This window comes from Syngnathus leptorhynchus, chromosome 3 (assembly GCF_054491065.1).
Source record: "Syngnathus leptorhynchus isolate UIUO chromosome 3, UIUO_Slep, whole genome shotgun sequence".
Lineage (NCBI taxonomy): Eukaryota > Metazoa > Chordata > Actinopteri > Syngnathiformes > Syngnathidae > Syngnathus > Syngnathus leptorhynchus.
In genome coordinates this window covers 20,401,587-20,414,286 of record NC_141197.1, presented here as the reverse complement: position 1 = coordinate 20,414,286, position 12,700 = coordinate 20,401,587, and the positions used below count along the sequence as shown (strand labels likewise).

The following is a 12,700-nucleotide window of genomic DNA, read 5'->3' as shown; positions in this document are numbered from 1 at the left end:
TTGAACTCACTTCTGCCTTTGGAATGTTGAGAAAGTGATCGAGAATTGTGAGCTCATCTTTCTGTCAGTGAATTTCTAAGTTGTGGCCGCTAAAGAACGTCCGTCCCCCAGGCATGTGGCTGCTTCCCACTATAGGAAACGTTTTGACCTGGTTGACTCCAAACACTTGATTTTCGAATTGATCGCTTGGTGGGCTAGCATGTCACTCCAGTTGCAGATGATGCAGGGAGGGCTCCTGTGCCTTTCACCAGACAATGAAAAACACAAAAGGATACTGAACGCTATCACTTGAAATGCTTTGTACTTTATTCCGGATCTCAAGTACACGTTTCCTCCTGTATTTCTTCACATTTGTGCCTCTTACCAGGCAATATTTGATCACGCAAGCGAATGTGTTCTCTTGATTTTTGACTTCTTGTGGATAATGTCCATTGTCAGGCAAATGGTTTGTCCGCAGTGTGGGTTCTTGCGTGTCTTCTTAAGTTCCCCTTGTCGGAAAATTTCTTGGCGCAAACCGAGCAGTCAAAAGGTTTATCTCCGGTGTGAGTTCTTGCGTGTCTTCTTAAGTGGCCCTTATGAGTGAATCGTTTCCCACAAACCGAGCACACAATGGGCTTCTCTCCGGTGTGAGCTCTCGTGTGTAAAATTAAATTTCCCCTCTCAGAGAATCTTTTGCCGCAAACTGAGCAGTCAAAAGGTTTTTCGCCAGTGTGTGTTCTCGTGTGTAACAGCAAATTTCCCTTTTCAGAGAACCGTTTTCCACAAAAAGAGCAGTCAAAGGGTTTTTCTCCAGTGTGGGTTCTTGTGTGTTTTCTTAAATCCCTCCCCAGATAGAATCTTTTACCACAATCTGAGCAGGCGAAAGGTTTTTCTCCACTATGTGTCCTTTTGTGTAACATTAAATAGCCTTTCTGGGTGAATCTTTTCTTGCATACTGGACATTCAAAAGGTTTCTCCCCTGTGTGTGTTATTGTGTGGTTCATGAGACTTTTCTTTACAAAATAGCTTTTACCACAAACTGTGCATTCAAAAGGTTTCTCTCCAGTGTGTGTTCTTGTGTGTGTTTTCAAATGCCTCTTTTCAGTGAAGCTTTTACCGCAAACTGAGCAGGAAAAAGGTTTCTCTCCAGTATGTGTTCTTGTGTGCGTTGTCATAGATTGTCTACGAGAGAAGCTTTTACCACAAACTGAGCAGACAAAAGGTTTCTCTCCAGTATGAACTCGTGCGTGCGTGGTCATATTTTGTCTACGAGAGAATCTTTTACCGCAAACTTTGCAGACATAAGGTTTCTCTCCGGTGTGACTCATCATGTGACTCTTTAAAACGGACTTGAAAACAAAGGTTTTGTCACATTGGGAGCATTTCCAGTGTTTCTTCTTCTTATCGTGACAGGTCCTTTCACCTTTTGTGTGTTCATCGTCGTCAAGAGTATCAGAAGAGTGCGATGTGATGTCGTCACTATCTGATAGTGGTGGCAAAAGCTTGTCTGCTTGCAATCTTCTGCAGTGATCTCCGTCACCTTGGGCTGTCATGTGCTTCATTGCGCTGTTTTCCTCACGTTGACCTTTGTCTTCATCATCCTTCCTCACGAAAGGAACAGAGGTCAACGGCAACTGGCCAATATCAGCCTCCTGCGCTTCTTCTTTAATATGGGGGTGCTTAGACTCCTCCTCTTCGTCTTGAACGTAATCTGCAGGGCATAAGACAAACAGTCTTAAAACACGCCTCGCCGTTCAAAGGTTGCGGGTTCGAATCTAGGTTGCGGCATTCCATGTGTGGAGTTCAAATCATTTTGGGAAAGAGCCTTTCTAAAAACACAGCATATTAGTTGAACAACAACTCACATTGAAACACAACACCGTGAAATCCTTTTCAACGCAAGGCAATGAACAAGAATGGACCGAACCTGTTGTGTGTAATGCATTTTGAGGCCTTTTGAAATGAGCGTCCAGTTGACGACGTTCACGTTGTCGCTCATTGTCTTGCGTTCCAGCAAGTTGCTTCTCGCACTCTTCTTCTTTCACACGTCGTGTGCACATTATTTTCACGCGATAATCACAATACCTTTCACTAGGGCTCTGCTTTGCGAGTCGTTAGGAAACGTGGCTCTTTGTTAGCGGCTAGCGAGCTAAACCAAGCTAGCAAGATTGAGAAGCTTCAACGTGCACCGAGACGAGTTTACCCCGGACATTAAGATTTGAATAATAGCCTTTTATTCCGTGAAATTCTTCAGTGGGTCAAGCTGTAGCCCAGAAAGAAATGTTTAGAGGAGCGCGTTTGGTTCTTCTTCGGCAATGTCATCGCGACAGGGCCTATGACGGCGCTCCTTAGATTTTATTTTGAAACTACCATTTGGAAACGCTTCCGACCAAAACGGAAGTTGCTGTCTGGATTCCACGTCAACAACTCACGCGTCGACTTCATCGAGCATCTTCATTTGATCTAGTTTTATTCAATTATTATTATTATTATTTTAAATTAAAATCAGGTTTGACATGAACAAATTATGAGTGGATTTGAATAGATCAAAAACTCCCTGGAAGGTTTTCGAGCTCGAAAATGTCAGCTAACTCCACTTCCTAACGATTGGGCGAATGTCATATGGAATGTCAAATGTTGCATATTATATTTGGAAGACAGACGAGAAAATTCAAACATATTAAAGTGAATATTTAAAAAAATCAAACATTTCTGGTCGTGTCTGTGAACACAAAAATTCAATCAGCATCGATGACTACAAAACACCAGTCTTACTTTCATAACTGAATCAAATGAAAACGTCAGCGTACATTTTCTTGAGTTAATGTTATTGAATAATAATTTTGGAGTCAGCACTGATGAGGAGCATCTCACACATTTAATAACAAATGATGATGTAGGATTCACAATTGCACCAAAGAAAGCAATGACCATTTATCTTCAAATCATTGAAGCCTCTATGATAGATATTGAACACTATTTCACATTTACACTTTTATCGCAATGATCATTATTATTGCATTTCATTGATTACTTTTCTTTTCCCCAACACACTTATGTTTTTTCACCTGATCCTTACGGGAAAATCTTTTCTCACACGTGTCACAACTGTATGGTTTTTCACCAGTGTGTGTTCTTGTGTGTATTGTCAAAGTGCATCTTTGAGAGAAACTTTTACTGCAAAACGTGCACGAGTACAGTTTCTCCCCCGTGTGTGTTCTCACGTGTTTAACTAATCCTGAACGATCACTGAAACTTACGGCGCAGACAGAGCAGACAAAAGGTTTCTCACCAGTGTGTATTCTTGTGTGTGTCATCAACTGGCCCTTGATGGAGAATTTCTTACCGCAAAATGTGCACTCGTAAGGTTTCTCTCCAGTATGTATTGTCATGTGATTCGTCAAACTAATCTTTTGAGTTAATCTAAGACCACACACCGAGCAGGAAAAAGGTCTCTCCCCAGTGTGTGTTCTGGTGTGTGCTACCAAATGTCCCTTGATAGAGAATCGTTTACCACACACTGAGCAAGGATAGGGCTTCTCTCCAGTGTGTGTTCTCGTGTGTGTTCTTAAATGTCCCTTTAGAGAGAATGTCTGACCACAAACCAAGCAGGCAAAAGGTTTCTCTCCAGTGTGTGTTCTTGTATGGATTTTTAAATGTCCTTTTACGGAGAATCTTTTACCACAAGTTGAGCACGCAAAAGGCTTCTCGCCAGTGTGTATTCTCATGTGATTTGTCAAATTAACTTTTTGACTCAATACAAGACCGCAGACTGTGCAGGGAAAAGGTTTCTCCCCGGTGTGTGTTCTTGTGTGTGCTCGTAAATGTCCCTTCTGCGTGAATCGTTTCCCACAAATTGTGCAGGGAAAAGGCTTTTCCCCAGTATGTGTTCTCATGTGTATTTTCAAGCCCCATTTTGAACTGGATGCTTTTCCGCACTGCGAGCATTTCCAGTATGTGTCCGTGTCAACTGGAGAGTCTTCGTTGTCTGTGTCAGGCGAGTCTGATAGCGGAGGTAAGAGCCCATCTATTTGTGATCCTCCGTGGTGATCTCCATTACTTTCTTCGTGGTCATCTTCAATCTTCACAATGACACTAGTCAACGGAAACTCTGTTACATTAGTCTCCTGCTCTTCCGCTTTCATCTGCTGCTCAGGACAAACATCTCCACCCATGTCTGCACAACACAAGGAGACAAATACACGTGGTTTGGTAAAGTCAAGCTTGACTTAGTCTACAGGAGTTTCATTTTGTGACTGGGATGAAGCCGTGACCGCTTACCTTGCTCGTCGTCATCTTCTCTCTTTATAATGACACCGGGAAATGGAAACTGGGTGATATGATTCTCCAGCTCTTCCTCTTTCACATAGGACTGTTGTGACTCCTGCTGCTTGGAATGAAGATTGTCTATACCACACAAGAAGGGTTACATATGCGCTCTTAGCGCTCTAGCTAAAAAGCACTAAGTAGGGAAATGGATTGGAGCCATCAATGGTGGGATGAATGTTAGCTATTTACACCCCCCACACACACACACACACACACACACGCGCGTTTGAGAGGTGCATGTTGAATTTTAAAGTGCTGTCGTGGATACTGGGAACAAATGGGTGTTAGAACTTTTCCGTTTAGAAAGGCTTTCCCCGGCTCCTCATAGGTGTCTTCTATCGCCTCTGTGCTTTTCTGCCTTTGTTCTGGTTTCTTGTGTGTTTTTTATTGCTCGTCTTATTTCTGTAGCACTTTGAGATTCTTTTATGAAAAGTGCTTTACAAATAAAATGTATTATTATTATTAAACGTAGTTTCAAAGACAGGCGTATAGACACCAAAACAACAACAATACTAAAAAGCGCAGTACCATTTTAGAACGATTCCATTCAGGGGGAAAATTTTTACAATGTGTCAAGTATTAGGATATGAACAAACCTGCTTCGTCATCGTGAAGCTTGGTGACAACCGTGACAAGTTGTTGTCGATCGCTCTCCTCTTTTGTCCCAAAACGTTCCTCCACGTAATATTCTTTCGCACTTTTTGCACACATTTTCACACGAGCATTACAACACCTTACAAGGTGCTCAGTTGTACGTGTACAACAAAGGTGTCAGCTTGTTAGCGGCTGGAAAGCTAAACTAAGCTAGGTCAAGAAGCTTCGATGTTCACAGAGTGGATTTAACGACTCACGTTTTACTCCAGTAAAAGCGGTGATCGGATGTACTCATAGCATCATTAGTATTTCACTTTTAATTCGGGGGGAAAAAACAGAAAATGAAGCGCGTTTGCTCACATAAATCGTAGGGCGGAAGTGAAGCTACGACAGTAACCGTTGTACGGCAGCGCCACTGGGACATTACGACAGTGTCGCTTTTTTCTTGTTGTTTCCAATAGACTCGCTGGCGAAGGATTAGTGGCCTTACAAATGAACTCTTTTTTTTTTTCTCCAGAAAAATAGCAACCAACTCATCCCTACCACCAGCTAAATGCCAGAGTTCTCGGGTTCTTTCGTAAAACGACACATGGCGTAAAAAGGTTTCGGCGCAAGTCGGTCGACCTTCTGCGCATGCGCGCCACTGCTCGTGATTAGCAAATAAAAGCAAGTCTCGCAAGCTTACGGAATAAATGTACGAAAATTTGTGCTAAATACACAGAAGCCTTTATACGGCAAATCCGCCATAAGAATACTATATCGATCATTGAAACATTATGAGGATAAACTCGCTTTCGTGGACGTTGAGGCTTCTCAGGCTTTCGTAGCTTAGCCTAGCTATGCTTAGTTGAGCTCGTTAGCAGCTAACGAAAAGACGTGCTTGTTGTCAGTCCATCGCTAAGCCGAAATCAAGTGTGATTCCAAAGTTTGGTGCTTATCTACCGAAAATGTGTGCGAAAAGCATCAAAGCAGAATATGCCGAACAACTTTGTTGAACAAAAGAGGACCGACCGACATCAACGCGCGGACGCTGTTATCAAATCGACCCAAAGGTTTGTTCACTGGTTTCTCTCACTTGCTTCGGATATTGTTCGATTTTAGCCACCGTTGCCATTTTTGTTCATCGACGCCACGCAATACCTGTTCAACTGAGTTGGGACATTAAACTGGCCCACACTAAAATGACTGGAAAAAGAGAGAAGAGGGACGCAAGGTGGATACAAAAGGCCAGCAGAGAGTCCAGACGAGTCGTCATCTGTGAAGCGCAACGTCTGGTCATTGTGCAACTTCACCAATGCGACATTGGGGTTACTTTTAATCTAACATTCGTAACGTCAAAATGCAGCTTGATGTCTTTTGCTTTTCTTTTGCCTGCGGTTCAATGAAGAATGAATGGATCTATCATTTGGCATCCTGCAGAATTAGGATTGATGTTATTTCACCACAATGTGAGACGCTGGAATTAGCAAACCAATTGTGTTTGTCCTCTTTCCTGCAGACATGAGTCAAAAATGTCTTCATCCTGAGCAGCAGGAGCTGAAGGCCTGCATCATCAACACTGAGCAGCAGGATGGAATCGACACGTTTTCATTGACTGTCAATCAGAGTGACGATAAAGGAGAAAAAGATGATGGAGACCGCTGTGGAGGATCACAAGCAGACAACCTCTTGGCTCCGTTATCAGATAATGATAATGGAGCATTACTCACTTCTGACACTGATGATGAAAATAATGATGATGAAGATGAACACAAAGGTGCCACTAAAAAGCATGTGAAATGTTCTCAGTGTGACAAAACCTTTTTCAACACGTCATCATTGAAAAGACATACAAGGATGCACACCGGAGAGAAACCTTTTACTTGCTCAGTATGTGGCAAAACATTCTCGATAAAGGGACATTTAGTCACCCATACAAGAACACACACTGGAGAGAAACCTTTTGTGTGCTCATTATGTGGTCTTGGATTTGCTCAAAAGGTCACTTTAAGTAATCACATGAGAACACACACTGGAGAAAAACCTTTTGCCTGTTCAACGTGTGGCCAAAGGTTCTCTGGAAAGAGACATTTAATAGCACACACAAGGCGACACACCGGGGAGAAACCCTTTGTCTGCTCGGTTTGCGGTAAAGCATTCTCTGTAAGTGGACATTTGAAAACTCACACAAGAACACACACTGGGGAAAAACCTTATGCCTGTGAAGTATGTGGACTTCGATTCACTCAGAAGATCAGTTTAACAAATCACAAAAGAACACACACCGGAGAAAAACCTTTCCCCTGTTCATATTGTGTCAAAAGCTTCTCAACAAAGGGACATCTAACAACACATGAAAGAACACATACTGGAGCGAGACCTTTTGCCTGCTTACTTTGTGGCAAAGGATTCTCTACAAGTGGACATCTCAGAATTCATACCAGAACACACACTGGAGAGAAACCTTTTGACTGCTCAGTTTGTGCCTTAAGTTTCCGTGATCATTCAGGCTTGGCGAAACACATGAGATCACATGCGGACTAAAAAGCATTTTCACTCTTAGTTTGTGATGAAAGATTCCCCATAACACCAGATTTACACACGTAAAGGACCAGGGAGTTATAGTGTGTGTTGTAAAGTATTTAATGACAAGTTATCCATTTAACAGATAGAATTGTGTTTTAACTAGGTCCAAATTATGGAATGTGAGTCTTTTTGGTATTATTTTTTTTACCTTTTGTTTCTGCTTGCAAGGAAGGTAAGCAGTTGTATTTTTATTGAAACAATACATAAATTATATTGGATTGTTTTCCCAGGAGGAATTTTGTTTGTTTGTTGTTTTGGTGTCTTTTTGCTAAATTATTGCTTGATGGTAAAAATTTACTTTCAATAAATATGTGTTTGTACACAAGTGTGTCTGTGGCTGCTTGGGACGGTATTTGAGGGTTTGCGGACACAGCCTTGATATCATTTCTTGAAAGACCCACAAAGCTGGTTTGTCCGTGTTGGCTTGCCGTACTACGTAGTATACAGCGCTACTTTGGGCTAGCGTAGCTGTAGCCAAAACAGACGTGCTTCACCGAATAATTCTTCTCGAATTAGTCCCGTGCGTACTATTACGAATTAGTTGTGGTAAAATATCATTCATCACATCTTCGTGCCAGGCCAAATGCGTGTCGGCGCACGTAGAAACTATCTTGGCTTAGCTTGCTAGCTATAAACAAAGCCGGAGATCGGCGTTGTGAGAGTCGCGCGACAATGTGTGCAAAACGTTTGAAAAAAGATTTGATGGGTGAACTATGTCAAACGAAAGAGAAGAAGGGGCGACAACGACTGGAAGCTGGTTGCAAGCAGCCTCGCGTTGCGTTGCACAGAGCAGGTTTGTACATGTCCTACCACACTGCGCTTTCAATAATTATTCCTTTGTTGCATTTAGACTCTGGCACTTTCAATTCAAATGTCTCAAAGAAATTGCATCACAAGACCACATTGAGAAAATTTGCGACAGTTTTCAATTTCTATTTGCCACTCAAGTCCAGTCAAGGACCATGTTTAGTGTGTTTGCGCCATCTACTGGTGTAAACGCCATACAGCCTTTTTTTTCCCAGGTCACAACTTTTCGTCACTCTTATCAGTTCTAGACTTAGACTCAACTTTATTTATCCCTTGAGGTTACCCCTTAAGGTAGCTTCTACAAAACTAGTACAAAAAAGAATATAGCATAGAGTAATGAAAAATGGCTGCGTTCAAATAAAGCAAATAACGACTAAAACATTGTCAAAAAGAAATAATCTACAATCATCAAATATGAAACTTGGCAAAGCAAAGACTGACTTGTGTGTTCCTTTTTGTGTCATGCAGACATCAATGAGAAAGGTCTTCATCCTGAGCAGCTGGAGCCAGCGACCTTCCACACTAAAGAGCGTGAGGAACCTCAAATCCACCACATAAAAGATGAAGAGCAGGAGGCAGATATCAACAAGTTTCCGTTGAGTGTTGTCATTGTGAAGTGTGAAGATGATGAAGAGCGAGGTCACAAGTCACAGCCCCATCCCAGTAAAGGTAAAGAGAAGGACGGGGCGGAGCCTTCAAGCTGCAGCTCAAGTCAATATGTGACAACAGAAGGTGATGGAGACCGCTGTGGAAAATCACAAGCAGGCAGCCCCTTAGCTCCACTGTCAGATAGTGACGGCATTACCGCACACTCTACTGACACTGACCATGATGAACACTCCAAATCTGACAAGACATCTCACAAGAAACGCTGGAAATGTTCACAGTGTGGCAAAGCCTTTGATGCCAAGTATAATTTGAAAGTACACATGCGAACACACACTGGTGAAAAGCCCTTTGCCTGCTCAATATGCGGTAAAAGCTTCTCTGTAAAGGGATATTTAAGAACACACACGAGAACACACACTGGAGAGAAACCCTATGCCTGCTCAGCTTGTGGGAAAAGTTTCCCCAGACTGGGACAGTTAAAAACACACACAAGAACACACACTGGGGAGAAACCTTTTGCCTGCTCAGTTTGTGGGAAAAGCTTCTATATCAAGGGAAGTTTAATAAGGCACGCAAGAATACACACAGGTGAGAAACCATTTGCTTGCTCAGTTTGTGGTAAAAGATTCTTACTGACGACACATTTAAGAACACACATAAGGACGCACACTGAGGAGAAACCTTTTGTTTGTTCAGTTTGTGGTAAAAGGTTCTCCAGAAATGGAAATTTAAGAACTCACACAAGAACACACACTGGGGAAAAAGCCTTTGTCTGTTCAATATGTGGGAAGAGATTTGCTGAGAAGGGATGTTTGACAAGACACACCAGAACACACACTGGAGAAAAACCTTTTCCTTGCTCAATTTGTGGGAAAAGATTCTCTGTCAAGGGACGTTTAATGAGGCATACAAGAACACACACTGGAGAGAAACCTTTTTCCTGCTTTATTTGTGGTAAAAGGTTCATTCAGAAGGTACAATTGGGAATACATATACGAACACACACAGGGGGGTAATTGCTTCTCGGTTCAGAATAAAAGGAGATTGAAAAGGAGAAAAAGAGGCCATATCACTAAATTGCCATGGAAGAGTGAAGATGCTGGTGATGTACATACTGACATGAACAAGAAACAAGATGTTCTCCATTGGAGAAGATGTGAAATACACCACATGTATGACTAAAGATTTGCTCCAAATACATTTTTGAACATGAACACAAGACACATTGGTTTTCAGTCGATTCCACTTGTTTTAAAAATGATCTTGTTTTTTTTCTTTGTATTTTTATTGGATTTTTTTTATTCTAATCTATAATACCTGTAGAATGTTAAGCATGCCTTTTTCTCCTTGAATGCACTTCATCCTTGATCTTAATGATTTAACTGCAATGCATGTGCGTGTGTGTATCATATGTAAAGCTTCAGATAATTAGTCAAAACAAAAACAACAAGATTGTTCGTAATAAGATGTGTTTATGTTGTCTTAAATTGCAAAGACAAATAAATTCTCTCCAAACTGGGAAGGAGCTCTTGTAGGATTTTCACTTGTAGACAGACAAGAAGTGCGTGTATGTACAAGTTCTCGCCTGAGGGGGGCAGTAATGCACAAGAATGTCATTGACATTGAACCGGAAGTTGAAGCGTGTGAAAAAAGAACAACGGCAAAACGTTCGCTGTCCATTTTAGTGATGTGCATTCCAGTTTTGAAGTGAACGGAATCTTTAGAATCAGTTCACTCAAAAGATTCGTTCGACAGAATCGTTCGCCGAATCGTTCGCGACACTTTCTTATTTATTTATTATTATTATTTTATTTTTTAACCTCTTGTGGGGTACCTATTGAAGTGTCCATGAGGTGTACCTAATAACAGGCCACTTCATTAGGGAAAAATCATGGTCAAGTGCCACACCCGCCCTCACCCCCACTTTCTGATTGGCTGGTTGATCTGTGACGTCACTTGGACACTCCATTAGGTACACTGCCATTTTCAGGTGTACCTAATCTCAGGCCACTTCATTAGGGAAAAATCATGGTCAAGTGCCACACCCGCCCTCACCCCCACTTTCTGATTGGCTGGTTGATCTGTGACGTCACTCGGACACTCCATTAGGTACACCGCCATTTTCAGGTGTACCTAATAACAGGCCACTTCATTAGGGAAAAATCATGGTCAAAATTTAAATGAAAGTGAAAAGTGCCACACCCAAACAACCCCCCACTTTCTGATTGGCTGGTTGATCTGTGACGTCACTTGGACACTTCATTAGGTACACCGCCATTTTCAGGTGTACCTAATCACAGGCCACTTCATTAGGGAAAAATCATGGTCAAAATTTAAATGAAAGTGAAAAGTGCCACACCCAAACAACCCCCCACTTTCTGATTGGCTGGTTGATCTGTGACGTCACTCGGACACTTCATTAGGTACACCGCCATTTTCAGGTGTACCTAATAACAGGCCACTTCATTAGGGAAAAATCATGGTCAAAATTTAAATGAAAGTGAAAAGTGCCACACCCAAACAACCCCCCACTTTCTGATTGGCTGGTTGATCTGTGACGTCACAAGGACACTCCATTAGGTACGCCGCCATTTTCAGGTGTACCTAATCACAGGCCACTTCATTAGGGAAAAATCATGGTCAAAATTTAAATGAAAGTGAAAAGTGCCACACCCAAACAACCCCCCACTTTCTGATTGGCTGGTTGATCTGTGACGTCACTCGGACACTCCATTAGGTACACCGCCATTTTCAGGTGTACCTAATAACAGGCCACTTCATTAGGGAAAAATCATGGTCAAAATTTAAATGAAAGTGAAAAGTGCCACACCCAAACAACCCCCCACTTTCTGATTGGCTGGTTGATTTGTGACGTCACTCGGACACTCCATTAGGTACACCGCCATTTTCAGGTGTACCTAATAACAGGCCACTTCATTAGGGAAAAATCATGGTCAAAATTTAAATGAAAGTGAAAAGTGCCACACCCAAACAACCCCCCACTTTCTGATTGGCTGGTTGATCTGTGACGTCACAAGGACACTCCATTAGGTACGCCGCCATTTTCAGGTGTACCTAATCACAGGCCACTTCATTAGGGAAAAATCATGGTCAAAATTTAAATGAAAGTGAAAAGTGCCACACCCAAACAACCCCCCACTTTCTGATTGGCTGGTTGATCTGTGACGTCACAAGGACACTCCATTAGGTACACCGCCATTTTCAGGTGTACCTAATAACAGGCCACTTCATTAGGGAAAAATCATGGTCAAAATTTAAATGAAAGTGAAAAGTGCCACACCCAAACAACCCCCCACTTTCTGATTGGCTGGTTGATCTGTGACGTCACTCGGACACTTCATTAGGTACACCGCCATTTTCAGGTGTACCTAATAACAGGCCACTTCATTAGGGAAAAATCATGGTCAAAATTTAAATGAAAGTGAAAAGTGCCACACCCAAACAACCCCCCACTTTCTGATTGGCTGGTTGATCTGTGACGTCACTCGGACACTTCATTAGGTACACCGCCATTTTCAGGTGTACCTAATCACAGGTCACTTCATTAGGGAAAAATCACGGTTAAAGTTGAACGGAAAGTGAAAAGTGCCACACCCGCCCTCACCCCCACTTTCTGATTGGCTGTGTGATCAGTGACGTCACACGGACACTTCATTAGGTACACCGCCATTTTCAGGTGTACCTAATAACAGGCCACTTGATTATGACTGTGAATAGTGTTTGAGGGCTGAAGCAGAAGTTCTCAAAAACGGCAGCTGTTAAAGTGTGAAATTCTACGTTTTCAATCGCATTCAGG

The 12,700-nt window shown here is 42.2% G+C and overlaps 3 protein-coding genes and 1 pseudogene across 6 annotated transcripts; 2 read left to right on the top strand and 2 right to left on the bottom strand.

The window, feature by feature from the left end:
• Positions 1-284: 284 nt before the first annotated feature.
• On the bottom strand, positions 285-2,328 carry LOC147059725 (uncharacterized). 3 transcript variants are annotated; one of them, XM_085907856.1, is made up of 2 exons: positions 1,907-2,328; positions 285-1,690 (listed from the first exon to the last, which is right to left on the bottom strand). In XM_085907856.1, the coding sequence occupies exons 1-2, from the start codon at positions 2,037-2,039 to the stop codon at positions 435-437; spliced, it is 1,389 nt and encodes a 462-aa protein (XP_085763982.1). In that variant the 5' UTR covers positions 2,040-2,328; the 3' UTR covers positions 285-434. The 3 variants fall into 3 exon arrangements, with proteins under 3 accessions (XP_085763982.1, XP_085763983.1, XP_085763984.1); XM_085907857.1 differs by having other exon boundaries at positions 2,065-2,328; XM_085907858.1 differs by lacking the exon at positions 1,907-2,328 and adding an exon at positions 1,845-1,897.
• Positions 2,329-2,856: 528 nt separating this feature from the next.
• LOC147059724 (uncharacterized) lies at positions 2,857-5,317 on the bottom strand. Its single transcript, XM_085907855.1, has 3 exons — positions 4,905-5,317; positions 4,261-4,386; positions 2,857-4,156 (listed from the first exon to the last, which is right to left on the bottom strand). Exons 1-3 carry the CDS (start codon positions 5,017-5,019, stop codon positions 3,003-3,005), a joined length of 1,395 nt encoding a protein of 464 aa, XP_085763981.1. The 5' UTR covers positions 5,020-5,317; the 3' UTR covers positions 2,857-3,002.
• Positions 4,813-7,775, top strand: LOC147059723 (uncharacterized). Its single transcript, XM_085907866.1, has 2 exons — positions 4,813-5,954; positions 6,401-7,775. Exon 2 carries the CDS (start codon positions 6,403-6,405, stop codon positions 7,423-7,425), a length of 1,023 nt encoding a protein of 340 aa, XP_085763992.1. The 5' UTR covers positions 4,813-5,954; positions 6,401-6,402; the 3' UTR covers positions 7,426-7,775.
• Positions 7,776-7,905: 130 nt separating this feature from the next.
• On the top strand, positions 7,906-9,984 carry LOC147059722 (uncharacterized; annotated as a pseudogene). Its single transcript, XR_015065673.1, has 2 exons — positions 7,906-8,260; positions 8,743-9,984. The product of XR_015065673.1 is annotated as an uncharacterized LOC147059722 (transcript).
• Positions 9,985-12,700: the final 2,716 nt, after the last annotated feature.